This window comes from Callionymus lyra, chromosome 19 (assembly GCF_982586985.1).
Source record: "Callionymus lyra chromosome 19, fCalLyr1.hap1.1, whole genome shotgun sequence".
NCBI lineage: Eukaryota > Metazoa > Chordata > Actinopteri > Syngnathiformes > Callionymidae > Callionymus > Callionymus lyra.
This window is the reverse complement of record NC_141836.1, coordinates 10,641,272-10,666,655: the sequence shown is the minus strand read 5'-3', so window position 1 is coordinate 10,666,655 and position 25,384 is coordinate 10,641,272. Positions and strand designations below refer to the sequence as shown.

The 25,384-nt window shown below is 37.2% G+C and overlaps 2 protein-coding genes across 2 annotated transcripts; both read right to left on the bottom strand.

The window, feature by feature from the left end:
• Positions 1 to 2,208: 2,208 nt before the first annotated feature.
• Positions 2,209 to 14,128, bottom strand: LOC148059463 (uncharacterized). The gene is made up of 6 exons (XM_087782078.1): positions 13,826 to 14,128; positions 6,078 to 6,228; positions 4,916 to 4,983; positions 4,739 to 4,848; positions 4,479 to 4,570; positions 2,209 to 3,424 (listed from the first exon to the last, which is right to left on the bottom strand). Exons 1-6 carry the CDS (start codon positions 14,036 to 14,038, stop codon positions 2,736 to 2,738), a joined length of 1,323 nt encoding a protein of 440 aa, XP_087638204.1. The 5' UTR covers positions 14,039 to 14,128; the 3' UTR covers positions 2,209 to 2,735.
• A 9,442-nt stretch (positions 14,129 to 23,570) lies between these two features.
• Positions 23,571 to 24,998, bottom strand: LOC148059462 (uncharacterized). Its single transcript, XM_087781540.1, has 2 exons — positions 24,573 to 24,998; positions 23,571 to 24,257 (listed from the first exon to the last, which is right to left on the bottom strand). The coding sequence occupies exons 1-2, from the start codon at positions 24,996 to 24,998 to the stop codon at positions 23,571 to 23,573; spliced, it is 1,113 nt and encodes a 370-aa protein (XP_087637666.1).
• Positions 24,999 to 25,384: the final 386 nt, after the last annotated feature.

Below are 25,384 nucleotides of genomic sequence, written 5' to 3'. Positions count from 1 at the left end.
AAGAATTCAATTAAAACAAATCTAACCTTTCAATATACCAATTATTGAATTGAAATTGAATCATTCAACAACATAATTCAATTGTTTAAAAAAAAAAAACAGTTTAATGATAAAAAGTTTTCACTGATAAACTTCCATAAATATATTTGAAAAAAAATAAAAATAATAACTTGCTTTAAGCTAAATTTAAATGAAAAATCTTCTTGATAATTAATCTTTTCTACAAAAAACCCCTGAACCTTCTGAATAGCTTGTCAATAATCAAATGAATACTTTATTATGTATGTTCGAGTATCTTGGCCCATTTTTTTAAAGCCTTAACAGGCTCTTCATCATCAACCCTGTTATACATGAAGACTTATTTTATCTTTTCACACTTGGAGACAGGAACGGTTACACAACTGCCCACACCACCATTTTCTCCAAGTTGACCAACACACACATCCTTAAACACACACACACACACACACACACGCTTGTATAAGCACCAACTGAACGACTGGAAATAGCCTGAGAGCTTAAGTGCAAGTTAGCGATGAATATTTCAGCCGTTATCTTGCTCTTCAAATCTCTTTCCTGCTCTTTCATCCTCTTCAATTTCCCCCTCTTTCCACGTACAATCCTCCACTTATCCTCTTGTATTCCTTTATCAACCTGGTCTCTCACCAGTTTTACCAGAAACTTGTTTTTTTTCCATTTTGTGTGATCAACTCGTGTCTGTAAATTGTGTTGCTATAAGCTAACGTTGCGCAAGTGTGGCTAGCAGTATTAGCTTCTGATTAAGGTCTAAGGTCGTCTAAAAATATAAAAAATTTAAAACCTAATTTCATTTTTTTTAATGAACGGTGTTATAAAAATGTTTTAGAAAAACTTTAAACATTTCTTTCATTCCTTATAAAGCAAATTTGTTTATAGAAGCATTTAACAAGAATTTATTGTGTTAGCGTAATGCTACTTATAATGAAAATCTTGTTAATGCAAATTAAATTTGATTTTTGACCAGAATAATTTTGTTTTCTTCTTTGTGTGATTGACTTGTGACTGTAAATTGTGTTGCTAGAATTGTACATTCTTGAGCTAACGTTGGAGCGTGGCTAGCAGTATTAGCTTCTGATTGAGGTCTAAGGTTTGCTAAAACTAGCAAAAATTAAAAAAATATTTTTATTTTTCTAATGAATGATGGTATTAAATGTTTTTAAATATTAGTTTAAACTTTTCTCTTATTCTTGCAGAAGAAAATGTGTTTATAGAAGCCTTTAACTAGCATTTATTGTGTTAGCGTAATGCTACTTATAATGAAAATCTTGTTAATGCAAATTAAATTTGATTTTTGACCAGAATCATTTTGTTTTCTTCTTTTTTGTGTGATTGTAAATTGTGTTGCTAGAGTTGTACATTCTTGAGCTAACGTTGTAGCGTGGCTAGCAGTATTAGCTTCTGATTAAGGTCTAAGGTTTGCTAAAACTGGCAAAAATAAAAAAATATATATACATTTTTCTAATGAATGATGTTATAAAACGTTTTAAAATATTAGTTTCAACTTTTTGTTTATTCATGGTGAAGAAAATGTGTTTGTAGAAGCATTTAACTAGCATTTATTGTGTTAGCGTAGAGCTAATTATAGTGAATATCTTGGTAATGCAAATAAAATGTGATTTTTGACAAGAAACTTATTTTTCTTCTTTTTTGTGCGATTGATTTGTGTCTGTAAATTGTGTTGCTAGAGTTGTACATTCTTAAACTAACGTCAGAGCGTGGCTAGCAGTATTAGCTTCTGATTAAGGTTGAAGGTTTGTTAAAATTAAAAACAAGATTAACTATTTATAATGAATGATGTTATAAAATGTTTTAAATTATTAGTTTCAACTTTTGTTTTATTCTTGGAGAAGAAAATGAGTTGTACATTCTTAAGCGAACGTTTGAGCGTGGCTAGCAGTATTAGCTTCTCATTAAGGTCTAAGGTTGAATAAAAATGGCTAAAATGTAAAACATTATTTCCTTTTTTATAATGGATGACGTTATAGAATGTTTTTAAATATTTTGAACTTTTTGTTTATTCTTGGAGAAGAAAATGTGTTTATAGAAGCATTTAGCATTTATCGTGTTAGCGTAATGCTAATTATAATGAATATCTTGGTAAAGCAAATAAAATGTCATTTTTTAACGCAGAAAATTGGGTTCCAATTCCACAAAGATTGAAGCTAAATAATCACTTAAAGAGAATCCATTTAATTTGTGTTTTGTTAATCTTATATACAACCATTTACAACAACGAAGATACAGTTTCTTCCCGCTTTCAGTGACAGTGTGGATGAAAATATTACGGAAGATTTTCCAGTTCAGTCGGAAGCGTATGCGACGAGATACATGCGAGGGCCACGATCAAAGAAGCAGGGTCGTCAGTTTGGACAAAAAAAACGTCACTCTAAAGAGTCCGCTGAGGCAGCACTTTTTTTGGGGTTAAAAAAACCCCATAAATAGTTCAACAAAGGCGGTTAAAGTCAGTAAATATGAACAAAAAAAAATGCTTCGATGGGTTTGAGGGAAAAGCAAAAGTTGTACATTTATAATCGCATTTTGTTGATTTTTGGAAGGGTGAAAACCTTCAGATGAAAAAGAAAATGGAGGAGGTTTTTGGTCCAATCCGTGCTGAGTCTCTACTTCCTGGACTACATGTGAAGATGGTGGACGTTAATGAAGTGTGAGTCGAAGCCAAAAACGAAGACCTCCAGGTCTCACAGCTCCAGAGCCAGAGCAGCAGTCAGACAGGTGAGGGCGAGCGCAGGTAAAAGTGTCGCACCAGCACTCGTGTATTCTTTCATCTTGTTTATCCCTCGTGCTTCCTTGGGTTCCTCCTCCTGCTGGTCCGTCAGGTCTATCTCCTTCCTGTCCACCGCTTTCCTTTGCTCCTTCTCCACCTCCTTCCTCGCCGGGTCCTCCTTCGCTCTCCTGGTCAGCTCCTCCTCCACCTGAGCGGGAAGTCCCGCCGAGGCCGCGAAGGAGGTGGGCTCGTGGCGGCGGGTGGCGATGGGGGGTCGAGGGGTGGTGGGTCCGGACGTGGGGACCAGACTGGGAGGACTGGTGGAGTCTAAGATCAGGATGGGCTCGAGTGAAGATGGAGGAGAGGCCATGGTCTCCTCTTCCTCTTCTACTATCTCCTCGTTCTTCTCCTCCTCGTCCTTCTTCTCCTCCTCGTTCTTCTCCCCCTCCTCGTTCTTCTCCTCCTCCTCATTCTTCTCCTCCTCCTCGTCCTTCACCTCCTCGTTCTTCTCCTCCTCCTCGTTCTTCTCCTCCTCCTCGTCCTTCTCCTCAGCCAGGAGAGGCATAGATGGTGTGGTGGAGTAAGGGAAAGGAAGCATCTCATAATCCGTAGCATCTTCCTCGTCGTCCTCGTCGTCCTCTTCTTCTTCTTCATTATCAAGAACTAAAAATAGGAAAATAATCCGTAACCACAGGCTCTCAGTCTCAGGTGCAAGACTAGGGTTTTTTATAAAATCCCTCAAATATGGTTATTGCTTCTAAAATACACTTATAACCCTTGTGTTATCTTAGGGTCAAGGTGACCCGAAGGCCCCTTGCTGGCTTCTATAAATACATATGCAGCGGTAGAGGTCGTTCACCTCGACCCAGAGGCAACACAAGGGATGCCACAAACACATTGGTCCTCAGGCCTTTGGGTCACCTTGACCCTGAGATAACACAAGCGATACCACAAACACATTTGTCCTCTGGCCTTCGGGTCACCTTGACCCAGAGTCAACACAAGGGATACCACAAACACATTTGTCTTCGGGCCACCTTGACCCTGAGATAACACAAGGGTTAAGTTGTTCTAATTCTACACTTTCTTGAGAATGTTTTTATATCTTAACTTAATGGCACTTTTATGCTAAGATTTTCTAATATTAAATTTAAAAGGTTTCGAATTAAATTAATTGAATTTTAATTCAGAGAAATTAAAAAATATATATATTGGAATTAATATGACAAAGTCTATGTGTTGTAAAATATGAATTCCTGTTGCCAATACTATGTTAGATTGAACCTTTGTGAACAAAACAAATCAACATTTCAATAAACAAACAATTAAATTAAATTATTAAAAAAATAAGATTTGAATTTGAAAGTTTCATTGAATGTGTATTCAAACTTTTTACTACACATTAAGCATCGTTGTCCAACTCAATATGACCATGAAAAAGTCGTGGACCAAACTAAATATGTATTTATAAAAGTTTTTTGAATTGGCAATATTTTCATTTTTCGATGTATCTGAATAAACTTTACATTTGTTCTCTATTTCCACCTATTTATTCATTCAAATCCTACGTTTTTGGAAGTCTCTGTATAATGTGATCAATCATCAACATTCCTTATCTTATCTTAAACACCTTAATAAAGTTACACAATCTTTGAGCAGGTCACCTGGACTGGCAGCATCCATTCATACATATTTATGTGATAATAAATGAACGTACCACAAAGGTTGTTTTCACACTTCTGGATATCCCTGGGGCAGCTGGAGCACCACTCGCCCTCCACGTACGGCCTCTCGTCTTCATAGTTCCCCCTTCAAGAACACAACCCTCTGAATTAAAGAATGGATCTTCACTAAACCGTACTGACTGAAATACTCGTCATATGCACGATAACTTGAGTATAAGTCGCATTTAAACATGAAAATAAACACATAAAGAACATTATCTTACAACTCAGCGACTGTGTGTCAGATACTCACGCGGGGAAGTAGTTGCAGACCACGAAGGACACCTTCTCCCAGCCCAGGCCTTCCATGCTGTTGCAGATGTGAAGGGCACAGCCGACCCGGTGCGTGTCCGCCCAGACCATCTGAAAATAAAACACTTTGTCGTGAGAAACTTGGCAAAAGTTGTGCGTCGCAGTCTGGAGTCCAAACCTGTGTGTAGTGTCCGCACATCATGTCTTCCACGCAGCTGTTGTTGCCAAAGTTGTAGTCCAGGCGTTCTGCAAATAATCCGATCAAAAGTCTCTAATTTATTGAATTATAAAATGAGTTGGATCAATAAACAATTGAAGAGATCTTTATTGGATTGAATTATCTTTATTATCCTTATGGAATTATAGCAGAGACGTCAGGATGTGTGCTGTTGAAAAGTTTAATTTAACATTTTAAATGTTGGCATTTTTTTCATTAAAATTCGTTTTTTTAAACATATTAATTCATTTTTTTATATTTATATTTAAAAGCTACATTTTTTTTTATTAAATAGCAACATCTACAGGTTGAACTTGTTAATATTTACTTATTGAATAAAATCGTTTGAATATTGACAGGTTGAATATGTTGTTGTTTTAAAATAGAAAATAAATTTAAATGAGTGAATTATATTGACATGTAGAGTTTGATATTCGAATTAATTCTAAGATCCTTTTATATATATATATATATATATATATATATATATATATATATATATATATATATATATATATATATATTTGTAACCCTTTAAATTAAACAAATAAATGTTTGAATACTACTGGATAAGAAAATATTGAATTTAAAAGGCAACGATTTGAAAAATATTGAATTCAGAAATGTAAAAAGAAGACCCATTTTTAAAATATTCAAATATTTAAATTCAATGATTTAATAAAGCAATTGAGCCTTTAAATATACAAATAATTGAATTAAATAATTTGAAAATTAAAGCACATTTATCTTTTTTAACTTAGAAAATTATTGAATGCGATGTAAACACGATTTAAAAATACAAATGTAATCCTCAAAAAACATTTACATGTTAAATTCAATCCTTTAATATACTGATGGTGGTAATTTACGTCCTTCAATGATAGAAAAGTGTTAACATGAATTATTTAAAAGATGTAATATTAGTTGACAAAACAACCTTCTCTTGTTTAAAGAACACATTTCTGTATCCACGTTGTCTTTGCTTCCATCTAGCGGCTGCTTGGTAGAAATGCAGGTCCAATATATAATATTAATAATAATATTCGAAAATTGATGACACTAAAAATTAATATCTTTTCAAAACTTGAATGATTTGCCACAATATTAACAAGTCAAGACGCACCCAGAAACCATTTCTCCATAGCTTCTCGCAGGTCCAGAGGTCCAGTGCCAGCGTACAGGTTCTCTCCGGTGTCCTCCAGGTCTGGGTTGTGGTTCCAGATGCATTTGGCAGCGTAGTTTTCGGCGACTAACTTCAGAGTTGGATCCCATTTCTGTAGTGAAAAAATAAAAAAATAAAAGAATCAAGATAATTTGCTAGCGCTTTTATTCTGAATTGAATTAAGGAATTAAAAATAAAGAATTAAAAATACTTCAAAAACCTCATACAGATTTTACTATTTATACCCCAAGTTGGTGGACGTTTGGGTTTTTAGAATTCCCTTTAACTGTGAGATATTGGACTCCTATTCATGGGATTTTGGACTCTTATTCATTTATGATATTCTGGATAAAATAAAAAAAATAATCAAGATAATTTGCTAGCCCTTTTATTCTGGCTACACATTTGTGTTGAGTCTTCACTGGGATATGAAACCAATTTTAACAATCAATAAAGTTTTACCTTATACTTATAAAAGGTTGTCAATCTCTTATCAGTTTTAAAAGACGTGTGAGGTCACGTCGAGCTGCAGGAAACTCAGTTTCACCCTCTTAAATCTGTCTAAAAATGAACGGATCATCAATTCTTCATGACTCATGCGAGCTAAAAAGTCACCGAAAACAATGTGAGAAAAGCAACTTCACAAACAGACAACACCCAACAATGTTGGCTTTGAAAAAAAAAAAAAAAAATCTGTCTCCCATTTGGAACCACAGAGTCACGAAGACAGTGTGTCTCTTGTATATTGAGTTACGATATCTCGGTCGATACTTTGAGTGACCACAAGTTTACATAAAAAAATGCTCTCAACTAATTGTCCGCCAGCGTCATAAATCCCTTTGAGTAACACGTAAATATGTCGCCTGTGGATCTTGAGGGAGGAGAAAATCGTTCGGGCAGTTTTTTTTTTCGAGGGACATTGTTGTCAGTGATTCAAACGCTGGTGTCTGGAGGCGATTAAAACGCAATTTCTGATGAATAAAAATGTCTTTCCATTGTTTTAACTCATTCATGGGGAAGAAAAATCCACAAATCAAACCATCAAAGCTGTCGAGAATCACTCTGACGCAGGAACAATCAAGCAAACGAACAACACCTGCTCATCTACTTCCTGAGTTACAAACACACACTAACACACACACACACACGCACACACACACACACACACACTAACACACACACACACACGCACACACACACACACAATTATTAGGAGTGTGTATTGGCAAGAATCTGGCGATATGATACACGGACAACGATACGATATATCGTGATACTGTAGTCACAAGGATATATGTGTAGTATTGTCCGAGTACTTGGCTCTGGTGTCGCAGTATTTACAGACCACATGACTCTTGACGAAGTCGTAACTGCTTTCATTTGTTTTTTTAAACCAAAATATGTCCAAACACCAGCTTTAAAAGCGGCTGGAGTCGACTGTATCCTCTCGTCCTCAGTCATCGCCAGGATTTCATTGTTCCTTAAGCTGCGGAGAACGTAATGGTTGCTGATATTTGGCAGCCGGACGTTCAATTGCAACACAAAACAAAAACTGTGTTCATTTTACATTTAAAAAAACAAATTATTTTATTTTATAGAAACGTTATATGCAAAACTAAAATATAATTTTAAAGGAACATCTATTCAGTTCTGTGTAAAACCAACGCAGGCCAACTTTGTTGAGCTGCAGTGTTTCTACCACCTGACAGTGAACCAGACCTCGACCTTCTTAGACTTGATTCTTCCTTTTGTGTTGCTTCTGTTTATTTGGATTTTTGCTTTGATTCCTAAATATTTAATTTGTTGTTCCAGAGTGATTTGACTTCCTATTTTCTGTTCTGTTTTCAAAAAACTATAAATTCCCCTAGTTGGTGTATGTTTGGGTTTTTGGATTCCCTTTATCTGTGAGATGTTGGACTCCTATTCATGTTTGTAACGCTTTGGACTCTTATTCATTTGTGATATTCTGGACTCCTATTCATGCATGAGCTTTTGGACTCTTATTCATGTATAAAAATGCTGGACTCCTTTTCATTTATGAGATTTTAGAATCCTATTCATTGTGTGAGATTATGAACTCCTATTCTTGTGTGAGATATTGGACTCTTATTCATGCGTGAGATATTAGACTCCTATTCATGCGTGAAATATTGGACTCCTATTCATGAGATTTTGGACTCCTATTCATGTGTGAGATTATGGACTCCTATTCTTGTGTGAGATATTGGACTCTTATTCATGCGTGAGATATTGGACTCGTATTCATGCGTGAAATATTGGACTCCTATTCATGAGATTTTGGACTCCTATTCATGTGTGAGATTATGGACTCCTATTCTTGTGTGAGATATTGGACTCTTATTCATGCGTGAGATATTGGACTCGTATTCATGCGTGAAATATTGGACTCCTATTCATGAGATTTTGGACTCCTATTCATGTGTGAGATTATGGACTCCTATTCTTGTGTGAGATATTGGACTCTTATTCATGCGTGAGTTATTGGACTCCTATTCATTTGTGAAATATTGGACTCCTGTTCATGAGATATTGGTGTCCTATTCATGCGTGAGATATTGGACTCCTATTCATGTGTGAAATGTTGGACTCCTATTCATGAGATTTTGGACTCTTATTCATGTGTGACATTTTGGACTCTTATTCATGTGTGAGATTATGGACTCCTATTCTTGTGTGAGATATTGGACTCCTATTCATGTGTGAGATTTTGGACTCTTATTAATTTGTGAGATTTTGGACTCTTATTCATGTGTGAGATATTGGACTCTTATTCATGCGAGAGATATTGTATTCCTATTCATGTGTGAGATTTTTGGACTCTTATTAATGTGTGAGATTTTGGACTCTTTGTTTTATTTAAGCGAACATGTGTAAGACGACTCCTGTGATCTGCCTGAGACTCTGACTCGCACTTTGGTTCCAGAACGTTCCATACAGTTCTTAACAAATGCAACAACAACAGTCGAAATAAAATACATGTAATATTTTCTCGTGCTGGGTGGTGAGGTTTTTTTTTTTTCTTCTGATAACAAAAACTCAAAACAAAAACAATAGTCGGGGGTCTCCTCGACATTCCTCACACTCTCTCCCCGGGCTCTCTCTCCACATCTGGTCTCTGTTAGGACCCCCCGCCCCTCACGTCAGTTGCCGGGTAGAAAGCAGCTGATTATCGTGTCTTCGGGAATGTTTGCTGATCATAGCACGACACCCTGATGACCTGCAGGATTGCACCGTGTTCACAAGTTTGCTTATTATTTCTATCTCCTGTAACCTGCGACAACTTTGATTGGCTCTTCCTCCGACCACATGACCTCGAGGATTCACTGGAACTACTTCTTCTCCAGTACATTCTTTTGGTTCATACTCCTACTTTTTTCTTCCATCAACATTGACAAAAATTGTATATAGAAGGAAATGATGGAGGTAGATTTTTTATTTTTTTATTCAAACAAGAAAATGTTGCTTCAATAAAAGAAAAAGTTGCTTAAATTAAAAAAAATTTAGAGTGAAAAAACTTTTTTGATTGAAGTAGATTTTTTCAAAATATTGCTTGTGATTGAAGCAACTTTTTTTCTTTATTAAAATCTTGTAGTTTATTTTTTTAATGAAGCAACTTGTTATTGTTTCATGCAACCATTTTTATTGTCTTTACTAAGGCTTTTAGTGGCTTTTTATTTTAATTTTTTAATTATTTTTTCAATTGATTCAGGAAACTTTAAAAAATGTTAAATATTTTTTAGATTGAAATTTAATTTGAAAACTTTTCTAATTGAAGTAGACTTTTTAACTGATTCAAGGAAAAATATTGTTTCTTATTGAAGCGTTTCTTATTAAACTCTTTTAGTTTTTTTAATGGAAGCAACTTTGTTATTGTTTCATGGAATTTTCTTTTCATTGAAATATTTGTCTTTATTAACGCTTTTTAAATTGATTTATTTTCATTGAATCAATCTTTTTAAAATAAATTTCTGTATTGATTAAAGCAATTTTTATTGACAGTTTTTTGATTGAATAATAAAAAGACTAATCTACCTCCAAAAGAAATGGAAATAAAAAAACACGTCAAAATAAATGTGGTTTTGTACAAAAAGATCTACTGCCAACAATATGGAACAATCCATTCTTAACAGTAACTAAAATCAAGATGCTATCATTTTTGTTTATTCATTTTTGATTAAACTGGCTTCGACTTTGTTGAAGAACTTAACAGGCGTATTTAGCTTGTCGTCGCTCCAGCTTCTCCATTTCACATCCTTCCATTATCGTCTTCTTCTCAAGATTCTTTCTCTCCACCCACTGGGTCATTTGTTCCTCAAATCTTTTTTGTTGTGTTTTCATTACTTTTCAAACCCCCCTGTACTGTAACCTCGGCAGACGGACGACCAGGATATGGAAATGCCTCCGAGGGAGAGTCACGCTGGTGGAGACAGGCTGAGACCTCCCCTGGATAACACACACAAACACACACACAAAAACACACAAACACACTTTCATTCACCAAATTTCATCCTGTTTTTTGTCGAATCTTGCTGTTTCTTATTTCCCAAACTCTTCTACTTCACTTTAACAGCTCATAGTTGGTAAAATTGATGTTTTGCTTTGTTTTATTGTATTTTTTAAAGATGTTTTGTGGGGTTTTTTGGACTCCGATTCATGTGTGAGATAATGGACTCCGATTCATGTGTGAGATATTGGACTCCGATTCATGTGTGAGTTAATGGACTCCGATTCATGTGTGAGATATTGGACTCCGATTCATGTGTGAGATAATGGACTACGATTCATGTGTGAGATATTGGACTCTTATTCATGTGTGAGATATTGGACTCCGATCCATTTGTGAGATATTGGACTCCAATTCATGTGTGAGATATTGGACTCTTATTCATGTGGGAGATATTGGACTCCGATTCATGTGGGAGATATTGGACTCCGATTCATGTGTGAGATATTGGACTCTTATTCATGTGTGAGATATTGGACTCCGATCCATTTGTGAGATATTGGACTCCGATTCATGTGGGAGATATTGGACTCCGATTCATGTGGGAGATATTGGACTCCGATTCATGTGGGAGATATTGGACTCCAATTCATGTGTGAGATATTGGACTCTGATTCATGTGGGAGATATTGGACTCCGATTCATGTGGGAGATATTGGACTCCAATTCATGTGTGAGATATTGGACTCCGATTCATTTGTGAGATATTGGACTCCGATTCATTTGTGAGATATTGGACTCTTATTCATGTGTGAGATATTGGACTCCGATCCATTTGTGAGATATTGGACTCCGATTAATGTGTGAGATATTGGACTCTTATTCATGTGGGAGATATTGGACTCCGATTCATGTGGGAGATATTGGACTCCGATTCATGTGGGAGATATTGGACTCCAATTCATGTGGGAGATATTGGACTCCGATTCATGTGTGAGATATTGGACTCTGATTCATGTGGGAGATATTGGACTCCGATTCATGTGGGAGATATTGGACTCCAATTCATGTGTGAGATATTGGACTCCGATTCATTTGTGAGATATTGGACTCCGATTCATTTGTGAGATATTGGACTCTTATTCATGTGTGAGATATTGGACTCCGATCCATTTGTGAGATATTGGACTCCGATTCATGTGGGAGATATTGGACTCCAATTCATTTGTGAGATATTGGACTCTGATTCATGTGTGAGATATTGGACTCTTATTCATGTGTGAGATATTGGACTCCGATCCATTTGTGAGATATTGGACTCCGATTAATGTGTGAGATATTGGACTCTTATTCATGTGGGAGATATTGGACTCCGATTCATGTGGGAGATATTGGACTCCGATTCATTTGTGAGATATTGGACTCTGATTCATGTGGGAGATATTGGACTCCGATTCATGTGTGAGATATTGGACTCCGATTCATGTGTGAGATATTGGACTCCTATTCATGTGTGAGATAATGGACTCCGATTCATGTGTGAGATATTGGACTGCGATTAATTTGTGAGATATTGGACTCCGATTCATGTGTGAGATATTGGACTCCGATTCATGTGGGAGATATTGGACTCCGATTCATGTGGGAGATATTGGACTCCTATTCATTTGTGAGATATTGGACTCTGGACTTTGGTTCCGTAACGTTCCATAAAGTTCGTATAACTTGTCCTAACTCGTCCTGGATAAACATCTGGATTCGGCAGAAGTGGATCTTATCATAACCAGGACTGGCTGCTGGTTTTATCAGATGAAATCAGTCCCAACAAGCCCATAAGAAAGATTGGACTTCCAAGAATAAAGACTTGGTGCAATATTGCTCAGTACAAACAAAAGCCTGTGATCGTTGCTGAACTTGAATCATCTTAATCACTTGAACACTTTAATTCAGATCACGATAATTATGTGCGTTTGACTTTTAAACTGTTCAATTAGGATTAAAAATCTCTTTTGGCCCCTGAAAAATGACTCGGGTGGCCCGATTTGGCCCGCAACCCCTGAAACCAAAGCACTCAAATTAGCATGAGGGTTGCTAGCATAAGGTGTGAATTTGCACTAAGCCCCAAAAAAAAGCCAAAAGTAAGTCGGCATTTTATGATGATCAAGTCAATATGAAACAGCAAAAACCTTGAGCACGTCACCATGAGTCAGGGAACCGAACCCAACTTTGATTAGATTTCGGTGATTAAATCAAGAGTCTGCATGTTTTGGATTAAAAACTCCAGAGCAAGAGAGGATTTTTTTACATCAATATATCAATAAATGTTTCTTTTTTAAAGCCAAATCTTTTTATTCCTTTAACTATAAAAGCTGAATAATCAAATAAAAGGAGAGAAAAGAAAAGTATTTTCTTCACCTCCAGACACTAGATTTGTTCACTTACAAAAATTTGCTGCTGGATTATCGGCGTGAGTTCGAACGCGGCTCGGTGGCGAACAAACGGCACAATGTTCTCCCGCGAATAATGACAAACTTGTGATTCCAGGAATCCGTCGGAATATTGTCCGGGTCGAGGACCTTTTCTCTACTGAGAAATAATTAGACGTTTATGGACGAGATAAGGTTGAGATTTAAAAGGAAAAAAGTTGGAACAACTTGAATCAACTTTGAATAATCTCTTCATATTAACCCATTTATTATTAAATAAATTGTTAATATTATGAAAATTGCATTTTCTACTAACCACTATGTCCGTCATGGTGATTTAACGCATATTAATGTATTAAATAATCCATAAATCTTGGATTATTCCGCCTTTAAGTTGCTTTTCCCATCATTCAACAGTTAAAAAAAAACAATAATGACCTAAAGGTGATTGACACTGATGCTTGTTTCGTGCTGGACCTCCTCCCCAAAAAAGCTTGGCTCTGAACCCAAACAAACCCAACCCAAGAGTTGGACTGGAATCAAACGAAGACTGGTTTATATCTGGTTCAATTATTGTCATTTAACTTCTTTTTTTTTACGCCACTATGAAACCATCCCATAAAATCCTAAATTCAAACAGATCTGATTGTTCTTGGATGAACAAATAAAGATATTTTTGGGAAGAAAAAAACAGAAAAATACCTTTAAATTCAAGTGTTTATTTGTCCTGATTCATTCTAAACCAACATGATCTATAAAATTTTAGGTAAAAATTTCTCAATATTGACTAGTCATGTGGAAGCGCAGGTGTCTCTTACCAGAGGCATCATGGCCGACGCGCTGGGCGACACCGTCCCCCTGTAGTGGTTGTGAAGCTCCACCAGCAGCTCCTCTTGCTCCTCGGACAAAAAGCTCCAGGCTCCGGGGACCACCAGGGCCCCCATCAGGAGCCATGCCCAGAAAGGAGCCGCCTTCCCGGGGTGGACGCCACCTGTCGCGCCCTTGCCGGCGAACCCCTGGAGCTGGTGCATGATGGGAAAAAAAAAGTCCTGAGGGGGGGATCTTGAGGTGATGGTGTGTAAAGTTCGCTGCCTGAACTTCTCTGGCGATTCCTTCTTTCTAGACTCAACTTTAAGAGAGGGATGATCCTCCCCTACACACACACACACATGCACACACACAAGTTCATGTTTCAGCACCGAGTGGTACGCACAACGCACACTCCCCCCTCCTCTCCTCTTTCTCATCCTTCGCTCTGTTTTCATTCTCTTTCTCGATAACTCATCACCGCCATCATCAAAAGTAGAACTCTGGGGAAAAAAAACAACAAACAAGCACACCTTGTTCTTGTCTTTTTTTTTTCTTGGGTCGATCTTTGAACACAGAGAGGTTTGTCGACGCTGTGTTGTGCGTTTCTTTTGTCCGGGCGGCGTGAGGGCTGGACGTGAAGAGGTCACTCGGACACAATCACTTACTCATCGATCAGCTGATGCTGACCCGTCCAGTGACACAGTCGCTCCTCGACCATGATTTAGAAGAGACGTCTTCACTCTTCCAATAAGGTTTGAAGGGGTTGTTTTTTTTTACTGCTCCGGTTCACAGAGGAACACTTCGAAATAACAGTTTGGCCGGAACTAGAAATGATTAATTATTTTTAAAAATGGTTTACGACTTATTTTTCGTGGGTTATTCCAAGAAACCGGTGAAATTTTCCCTCTCGGAAAAAAAGGTATTCAAACTGTAAATGAAGATGGTTTGTTGTTGTTTTATACCAAAATCTACACCGAGGGTGTCACAGAATGTCACAATAAATGTATATTTATCACATTACTACATCACATATCACTATTTATAACAGGAAGTATGGTTTTTATATTAAGGCTCAATTTATCAGAATTTTGTCTTTTGACTTTTTCCATAATATGTCTTTCACTATATAAACATCAATAATCAGCTTTATTTTGAACCAACCATTCGTAATAAATGGACATTAAAATATAAATAATAATAAATTGATAAATAAACTAAAATTAAATATTGTAAAAAAGGTTATATTGTAATTATACATTTGATAAAAACAATTAATAATAATTTTCCATACAAATGATGGTCAAATAAATGTTGTCTTATGTAAGGTTCAGATCTTTTCACTGCATAGTTTCTTCAAATTTCTCCAATTAGTCAAAATTCTGGAAAAAACTGCAGCAACATATGTACATGCAAATAACATTTAAATGAGTTGTTTTTTTCAGATAAATTACACATTTATGCCTTGCAACAGTTTTAAATACCACCATGTTTTGGCCATTAACAAGTGACATCATAGTAAGTGGACGACATTACTCAAACCTTTCAAAGGAGCCAAGGCATCAAGCAGGTAATCCCCCATTAATCCTTAGTACTATTTTTGTTTATCAACCATGTCTTTTTGGTAGTTTAATATGATCAATTAAGCATGTTTTTTCAAAGTTTTATGAAGATAATTCATGTCTAACTTGAAATTCTCATACTATCTACTAACACTTTGAGTTATTTAAAGATTGGAATCTGAACCAAAAAATTAATTAATTAATAAATGATATCATCGAACATCATGACATTGGAATGACTGAATAAGCGATGATAAATAATATACTATGACTGCATTATGGACTGATCTACATGAGTTCATCTGCTTGATGGGTCATTATTATGGAGTCATTATCATCTCAGAAGTATTTGTAACCGTACAGAGGGTGATCTGCGAATATGCAACGTTTGCACGTGGAAAATACATTGTAAAATGTAAAACTTAAAATTCTCCATTTACAAGTCTTGCAATTACACGGATTCGCCACTACACGTTTTGTTTGACTGAATCCAAATGTAAATGTAGTTCAACACACAGAATTCTAAGTTTTATAAATGCGTCTTGTTTGTTTAGTAAATTAAAAAGGATATATTTACAAATACAAATGTTTTGTAAATAAAAAAATACAAGTGACAAATATGAATTTTACATTTGTGGATATCAGAACACACGTGCAACCGTCTGTACGGTTACACATACTTGTGAGACAATAACGGCTCCATACAATGTAGAATATTGATTATAACTGAGGATTTGCATGTAACGTGTCGTAAAGTTTTTACAGTTAAAATGAAAGAAGACGATTTAAAATGTCGGCTTGAGAAACGTCGTCGGGATCGTGTGCGATCCGTGAGACGCGAAGGTCAGAATGCACATGTGCGGCGCTTCCCTGCAGACCTGCAAACATGATGGTGACCCCAGTGGATTGAGTTCCATACAGTCACCCCGCTCGGCTTCCTCCTCGCCATGGAATGTGTTTCGCACTGAAATATAAGTCGTCGGGTACAGCTGGGTGTGTTGCGATGTGACGCACTCGCGCAGGAAGGTGATGAAACACACATGAACCCTGAATCAGTACAAATGAAGCAGAGAAAATGAAAATATTGTCGTTATATAAAAACATTTTGTTTCAGGTTAAAAGTTACTGTTGGGATTATTGCTTTGTTATTGACCTCACAAATGGAACTTGATCTTTTAGTGTTTTTTCTGGGGGTTATTTCTTTTTTTTTCTCTGCTGTCTTCCACCGAAGTTCTGAGTGACACACCTGAGGTTCATCATCCCATCACCTGTCAATCAAGTCACCTGTTCTCTGTCTGGAGTGTTTGGTTTGGTTGGTGTTGCTGGTGTGGAGTCGGTTAAATTGATTCCTTTGTTTTTTGTTTGTTCAACATTTGAGTTTTTGGTCTATTTTTGAACACCGGCGCAGACGACTAGTGCAGACACAATCATGTACTTTTTTTAAAACACCATCTGTATTCTGAGGTGTTCTTTCGCCTGTTATTGGGGGAAAGGTTTTCATTTTGACTTGTGTTTTCACTGTTACATACTCTCCATTCCCTGTGTTGCACATTTTTGTTGGTTAATAAACGTAAGAAACTACTAACTGGTTTTAGCTGCATTATGCTACAAGATAACAAGAGCCAAAAGTTAACTAAGTAAGTAAGTAATTTGTATTTATTTAGCGCTTTTCCAGACCAGGGTCACAAAGCGCTTAAACAATCAAAACAATACTCAATAAAGTACATACTTTAAAGATCAAGATAACACTGAGAACAACACAGGAGTTCCAGAAAATCAAGGAAAAGCCTGAACAAATAAAAACGTCTTAAGATCACATTTTGAATGTGTTAACATTCTACAATTGACTAGAAGTGTGAGAAAATATCACTCTTCTTTATTTTTTCATAAAACTGTGTCAATATTTAACACCAGTGCCGTGTCTCGTATCGCGAACTTCTCTAAGTGCACTGCTTTACAGTACACTGTAAGACAGAGCACTAACTTGTGCAGTGCTCAAATTTCTACAGGGTAGTACTGGCTAAAAACAAACACTTTCCGTAAACGACTCAACAGCTTCTTCTACTTCTTTTTAACGCTGTTTAGAACGTTTTGAACACTATCGCCGACACTTGACAGAAGTTTTAACCAAATCAAGTTATAAAGTTGTGTTTCATTGTGTTATTACTGTTGTTTTGTGGTAAAATTAGTGTTTTCCAGAGACATTTACGCCAGTATCTGCTCCGAAAACGCGTCGTCAGTGACGTAGTTTCAGTTTAGCGTCATCTACGTCACTAAGATGGAGCTGTTAAGGGTTAAACGTGTCCATCGATCAACACTCAATTTTCTGGCCAATTGAGTGTTCTTTATGCACAACATTTTCGCACATTGCTCATCGCACTTGTGCACTCAAAATATTAAGTGCAGAAGTGCGCGATTTGGGACACACCCCTAGATAATCAATTTTATTATTGGGGGGCTTTGGGATCCATTTACTTTATTTTTTATCATGGCTCTTTTGTTTATTTTATATTTTACATTTTAATAGAGTTTCTATAAAATATAATATATATTTTATTTCCAATTAACGTGCAAATATTCACAGGGCCTGTTCATTTTTGTGTTGCAATTAAACCTCTGACTGCTAGATGGCAGCAGTCATTACGTCTTCCGTAGTTAAGGAAGTATGAAATCCTGGCGAAGACTGAGGACGAGAGGATACAGTCGACTCCAGCAGCTTTTAAAGCTGATATTTGGACATATTTTGGTTTCCAAACAAATGAAAGCAGTTACGACTTCGTCAAGTGTCATGTGGTCTGTAAATTCTGCAACACCAGACTCAAGTACTCGACAATACTACAACTATATCCTTGTTACTACAGTATCACGATATATAGTGTTGTTGCCCTGTATCGTGATACGTATTAATGACTATTAATGACCGAATTAGTGATTCAAAAGTGGACAACTGTGCTGAGTCGCTGTGTATTAGTGGCAAGAACAAACTTCTAAAGCCTGTAAGATCTCTCTTCCAGACAAAGATGTGAAATCTACAGGGTGGAGTCCAACTCTGGATCCTGTACTTCGCTGCAGCTGGAGAGCGAAGCCGAGCCAACAATTCTCTTGTACTCTGTGTGATAAGTCAATACATGAGAAAGCAGCGTGATTTAACTTGTCATCTGGGTTACTTTACAATATCTTTAAGGCTTTAACAACTCCGGGGTTATTAGTAAACGACAAGAAACAAGTTTTTTTTTCTCTCTCGTCTCTCCCATGCTTTAGTTGTTTGTGCACTTTAATGAGACACCACGGCTGCTTTTATTGTCATGTGAGTCCAGACTTTTGCAAGAATGTGGTCACCAAAATTCACATTGTCTTCTGATCTAAGAATGTTATTTCTTTTTGGCCATTTTTTTTTGTCGTCGTTCCCTCAACTTTGGTTCATTTTACTGCATGAAGAAAGCTCATCACAGAAGAAAGTCACTCGTTCAGATGTGGTTTTTGGGTTTTCTCTCGTCCCAAGAGACAGTTTTTTTTAAGTTAATTAATGTCTAATTGACGATTCAACAGTTTTTTTTAAGCAGCCTTGACTGAAGGACACATTCTTTCCTAGTTTTGGATTTCAGCCACTTCTTCTTACTTCAATCTGAGTCATGAACCATTGCTCAGCTCTTCAGTCACTTCCCCTGCTATATTCATTTATCATTATTATTAAAAACTACACATTTATTCAATTACTTAAATGTTTTTTTAAACACATTTTTAGGATTTTCTTTTCTTCAAACTATGTAGTAGGTAACTGAACAATTTAACATTTTAGTTGATTAAAAGAAATTCTAAAAACATATACAACATGAAACATATACATACACACTGGATTCACCGGGACCCGGCGTCGGCTCGTTCGCAGTTCTGGTATCGACATCGACGTACATGTATCTAGATCTGTCAGTTTAGACACACTGAATATTCCTGGCTTACTTGTCACTACTTCCTGTTACTGGGTTTTTGATTCATTTTTACTTTGTTTATTTACTCTCTCATTTTTCCGTCTTTTTATGGTTTCTATGGTTTTCTTGCCTCCATCTTGCTCTGGATTCTTGCTCTTTTAGTTTAGACTGAGAAAAAAGATTCTAACCTGTCCTTTGGAGTATTATGTTTTGTTTGAACGTTTCTTTTTGTGAATCAAATTATACTTGTTCATTTTACCTTGTGTATTGTGCATTATTTTCTGCTTCATACAGTATATAATGATCATATAAGGGATCATGACATATAAAGACAGCATCATTATGAATAAAAACAGTAGAAATACTCTCAAATGAATGAATAAAACGCAAAAAATGTATTGTGGAGGGAAAAGTGTGATTGTTAAAAGATTGACATGTTGCAATCCAAAAACTGTCTGACTGACCGAACTGATCATAAGCCTACAATTTTACTGAAACTGATGAGATTGAAACGAAAAGATAACAGAGTTTAACGCTCTATTTTATCCATGAACCTCTCATTCTTCGTCTCTCTTCCTCTTGACAACACATTTTAAGCAACAACAGATCTGGGAGCAGATGCTGGAACGTAACTCAACTTTAACTATGTTACAGCTGCTCTGCTAATGCCTCCTAATAACGTAGTTGCTTCTGGATTAATTTTCTTTTCTACTGTTTTTTTCCTGTTTGTCGTTTTTATTATAGCTCACCTGACCAGTCAGTTTAATTAAATATAATCCTTCTTAGTGGGATATCAATGTTTCTTGATGTTTCCTGATAGAACTAAATCAATAACCGTTGCTCCCATTCAACATATGTTCTTGTTATTTTACTGTTGTTTCTGCTTCACCTGTCACTTGATTTCCCCTCGAGATTTACCATTAAATGTGAATAACATAATGTCCCAGTCCACCAGGGTTGCAGGGACAGCCTGAATTGTACATAGCAGCTCTTGTCTTCAAACGAAGAACAGAATCGAGGTAAAATTCTCAGGATTCTTCGGGGTCAACGACCTTCAGAAATCCTCGACAGATTATGGGACTCTTTGTTTTTGGCTTTTCTTTCTTTCTTTCTGTGATGGAATTTCCCTGCCGTCTTAAAGTGGGACGGACGGTCAAAACTGGGCTGATGTGAAGTCCTTCAAAAACCTCCCAGCTGCAGAGTCCCAGCCCTGGACACACACACACAAACACACACACACACACACCTATACATCATGAGAATAGTATGTGATGGTGTGTGAGTGCAGGGAGCCCAGCCCTTGTGATTGTGTTGTCATTGACTAGTTGTTAATGGCAAACAGATGAGCCTGTTATGAGAGTGTTGTACATGTTTTTCTGCCTCTGCAGGACATCATTCTTTATCTTGCTTGAGTTGAACTTCACAAACATATGCATATTTTTTAAATCCGACGGCTCAACTGCAAATGTTTAAAGAATATCTTTAGGTTTACGAATTAAAGGGGCTTCCCAACTGAGAGAAGCATGAATCTGTGTGTGTGTGTGTGTGTGTGTGTGTGTGTGTGTGCAGGGCGTGGACCCTCTTGTATGATTGGTTTCGGGGACCCGGAGCCAACGAACACATTATGCAACAGCTTTTGTCGAGCTGCGTCTGTGCGACCATATGTTCTGAGTCTGCATATCTTCATCACCTATACAGCCTCACTGGACCCGTCTCTACTGCACGTGCTCAGATGATGATGATGATGATGATGATGATGTCATAGGGACCAGGGGAAGTTGCACCCCTCCTTAGAAACAATGTTTAACAATCACAGTTATTACCAGTCCCCGAGCACCTCGCCCAGAGCTGGGAAAACTGCTTTTGATGGAGCGTTTTTGGGGTTTCAAAAAAAAAAAGGAAATGCTGCTGAAGTTTTGATTTAAGACTTGATTGACACTTTTATACCTGGACAACTGTAATGTATTCACAGCGTGTCCAGGTCCATCTGTAAACGATTTCCTTTTTTCCCCCCCAAAAAAAGGATCCATGAAACCATTCATATCATGGTTCTATTCTATTTGAAGGATTTCATTTGTATAAAGACTTTATTTTAGCTCTACAATTTTTCTTTTCAACTTTTTATAAATTGTCTTAACGCATAGAGTTTGCTTAAATGTCGCTTTTTAATTCATTGCCTGTCGTTTTTTTGTGGAATTATATTAAATATTAGGAGTTGAAAATGAATGTACTGTCTACATAATTGATTTTTATATCATAAAGTATTTTTTATTTATTTATTTACTGAATTTTCTTTTTTTTTCCCAATTTATTTTTAATGATATTAACAAATAAAAATAAGTTATATTAATATCTATATAGTTTAAATTATATGACCTATCATTATGTACATTGAACTTAATTTGTTTATATAAAAGGGTCCGAAACTTCATTGTCATAAAAGTATGTACAGAATATATCAGGGCGGGGCGATTAATCGCATCTGCTTTCTGATTAATCACGATTAATCACTTTCTTATAATAAATTCAAAAGTAGAATAAAGTGCACTTTTATTTCAATGTTAAAGTGCTATAATATTTGTTGTGTAAACACCTTTCACATCAGCTCTTGTCAGTAACACACATTACATTTAAATCTAAAATAATAATAATATATAAACTAGTAATTATAATAATAATGAAAGTGTATTGCTGCTGCCAGGGCATGAATGTTTTCCTCTTCAGAAGTTTTTCTCATTAGAAATAGAATATCTACCAACAAAACCCCGAAGCACTAATATATATTTGTACTTTGTTATCTCTTTGCACTCTGTTCTTTTTTTATTTGAACTTTATTCTTTTACCTGCTTTTGTGAAACTTCCTGTACCTTTTATTGTCTGCTGTGAACTGGAAATCCATCCATCCATCCATCCATCCATCCATCCATCCATCCATCCATCCATCCATCCATCCATCCATCCATCCATCCATCCATCCATCCATCCATCCATCCATCCATCCATCCATCCATCCATCCATCCATCCATCCATCCATCCATCCATCCATCCATCCATCCATCCATCCATCCATCCATCCATCCATCCATCCATCCATCCATCCATCCATCCATCCATATATTCTTGTCTCTGGCTAGTAAGGAACCGTTCATCTTTACATTCTTGGGATTTAAATGGTGAGAACAAGTAATTGCTGACATGAGCTGCACTAAATCCCCATCGACTGACGTCACTCAGGAATTTGAGCCATGAATTCCACCGCAGTGTGGAGACAAGAATGAAAATAAAGTGATTGTTTCTCAATGTGATATTACAGTAACCTGGGGCTGGTGGAGGGGAGAACTATCATCAAATTCCAAATAAGATGAAAAATGATCTCACGAGAAACCACTGGATGTATTTCTGAATGTTTCAAGGTTTGAGTGAAAACAGGGATGGAAGGAGTGAGAGCGAGCGACACCTTTAATCTGCCTAATAGATGTGTTGGGAGTGAAATGAAGAACAAACTCACAGCGGGTCGTCATGGTACACTCATCAATTCAGCTCGGACACGTCCAGGAACCCACCCTGAGAGCCAGAAAAGGGAGGACGACGCTGGAAGTAATGAAGCGGTCGTTACTCTTTCTGGATGTTTGAGACATGATGTGAGGAAGAATGAATGAGAATCTATGTCGGATCTTTGTAAAGAAAGTGTATGGTACTTGGATCATGCATAAACGATCATGTGACGTCATCACTGCTGCATCAGTTTAGATATTTTCATGACTAAGTATCAACTTTGTTTTGACGTCTGGAGTTTAAACTTCTTAAGCTACATCTCACCATCATTCAGTAGATACTCGCGCGGAAAGTAACACGTTCAACTTCCCGTTAAGGGTTTTCAAAAAAAAAGAACACGTACCAAAATAAAAAGCATTCAAAATTTGGAAACATCCACTGTGTTCTCTGGCTTGTCAAGTAAGATACATCATTATTGAACTGAAGCAGTTGGTGATCGGAAAGGATAATAAAACGGAGATTATTGACCACCTTGTTTTCTCGAGAATATATTTAAGAAAAGACACAAAGAGACATAATTGAGAAACATGTAGAGAACCAGACTGAGGAGCAGAAAGAAGGAAAACAGGAGTCTTTTATTGAAGGCCAATGGTTAAACTTTGTTAACACTGAAGAGAAAACAAGAGTCACAATGATTTAAAAAAAAAAAAAACAGTGAAGTCAAAGAAAAGCAGATTCATCCAACACACACGTGGACCATGTTGAAACCTCAGAGAGTCTCCGGCTGAACATCTGCTGACGCTGGAGACGGATCGAACATCTCCACCGGTCCTGGGAGCTGCTCTCTACTCCTGCTCCTCCAGACCACAACAACAACAACAACAACACACATCATGAAGATCACAACACTGAGCAGCACAGACCTCACTGGATGGTGATAAACCTCTGGCTCTCTGAACATTACAAGGGTCTTAGATGTGAACACACAACGTCTGTCTTTCCTAATCACACACCAGAACTCTCCGATGTCTTCCAGGGAGATGTTAGGGATCACTAGGCTCATGTCAGAGTCAAAGATTCTGTCTCCTTGTCCACGATTTAAGACACGTGATGGTCTTCCTTTAGTTCTTTTTGTCTTCATGAACCAGAGGATCCAAACAGGCTGCTTCCAGTCGCAACATTGTAGAGTCACGTTTCCTCCTCCAGTGAAGAACACATCAGCAGGCGGGTCAGACTCAGGACACACAAACAGGTCGTAATATTCATCCTGACCACTGCGATCACAGATGTATTGACCTGTGTGGTTCAAGGTCAGTGATGGAAACATCAGAGTGTAGTTATGACTCTTTTCTTCTTCTGTCACTGAATAAATCTTCCACACATGTGGTTTGTTTCCACTGATATCAGAGCAGTTCAGCTCCAGGCTCTCTCCCACCGAGCTGTGAATGTAATTTGGCTGTATATGAACATGAAACACGTTCAGTAGTTCACAGCCCTGATGGTTCTTCTCCAGACAATAATATAAGAACCAACCAGAACTTACGTCAAATGTCACCAGAAGAGATGATTTGTTCTTCACTTGCTGTAGTTTGTACATTGAAGATGTTTCATCATTGATTAAAGCTGAATCAAAATTTCTTGTTCTGTGGTTAAATTGACCAAAAGCCCACTGGACACTCTGGTTTGGTCCCACACCGTCACAATTCAGCTCCAGGGTCTGTCCAACATAAGGGTTCAAGACATAAGATCTTGTCTTTTGTCCGTCACAAACCAGGAGAGTGGAGTTCCTCTCATGCGTCACGTGGTTCTGGGTCCAGCACTGTTCTTGGTACTGACCCGAGTCTGAAACCTTCAGAGGGTCTATTCTATAAAAATCCTCTGTCAGCAGACCGGAGTCATGATGCTGTGAAGAGTTCCACAGAAGTTTCTTCTCCTCACCGCTCCATCTTGATATCAAGCAGAAGTCAGCGGCTGTTTTGTTCAGGACGAAGTTATGATGGTGTCCTTCAATCTTGAGGATTTCAGCGTGGATGTTGTTGGAGAAGAGCACCGCGAGCAGCAGGATCTGTGCAGCCATGTCTTCGTCTGTGAGCCTGAGGCAACTCTGCTGCTTCATGATCTCAACCCCTTCACCAACAGCAGCTTCTCGCCTACAATTGGTGGAACTAGATGAAATCATCATGCCTGCTGCCAACATCGCTTTACTTCCATAACTTTCACACTGTTTTTGGAGAAGAAAAATAAACACTGGTTCTTAGTCATCTGATTGTTAACACACCGGCCTCCGTGGATGTGTGTCTTTAAACAGGTCATCAATACCACATCTTTACACAACATATACAACGATACACGAAGTTTCAAAATGGATGGTGAGGAATGATGATTCTGAGGTGATGAACCTTGAGAATAACTTGAGCAAGAGTGTGAATCACCTGGATAAATGAAGACGTGTCTCTTTATCTTATCATAGACCTAACACTCTGGGATCAACACAACAGAGTGATGGATGAAGGCTCCTCTTTTCTCTAGTGGCCTCTAGTGGGTAAAACAATTCACGTTTGACAATAGAGAGAGAGATGAACG

What these genes read in the sequence shown, in the direction of transcription:
- LOC148059462 (XM_087781540.1), bottom strand. Translation starts at nt 24,998, where the DNA reads ATGTTGGCAGCAGGCATGATGATTTCATCTAGTTCCACCAATTGTAGG. An exon ending in AGAGGAACTCCACTCTCCTG is followed by an intron (nt 24,258 to 24,572) that starts GTTTGTGACGGA and finishes GTTCATATACAG; the next exon opens with CCAAATTACATTCACAGCTC.
- LOC148059463 (XM_087782078.1), bottom strand. Translation starts at nt 14,038, where the DNA reads ATGCACCAGCTCCAGGGGTTCGCCGGCAAGGGCGCGACAGGTGGCGTC. An exon ending in TGTGCGGACACTACACACAG is followed by an intron (nt 4,849 to 4,915) that starts GTTTGGACTCCA and finishes TTTTATTTTCAG; the next exon opens with ATGGTCTGGGCGGACACGCA. An exon ending in GTGTGAAAACAACCTTTGTG is followed by an intron (nt 3,425 to 4,478) that starts GTACGTTCATTT and finishes TCCTATTTTTAG; the next exon opens with TTCTTGATAATGAAGAAGAA.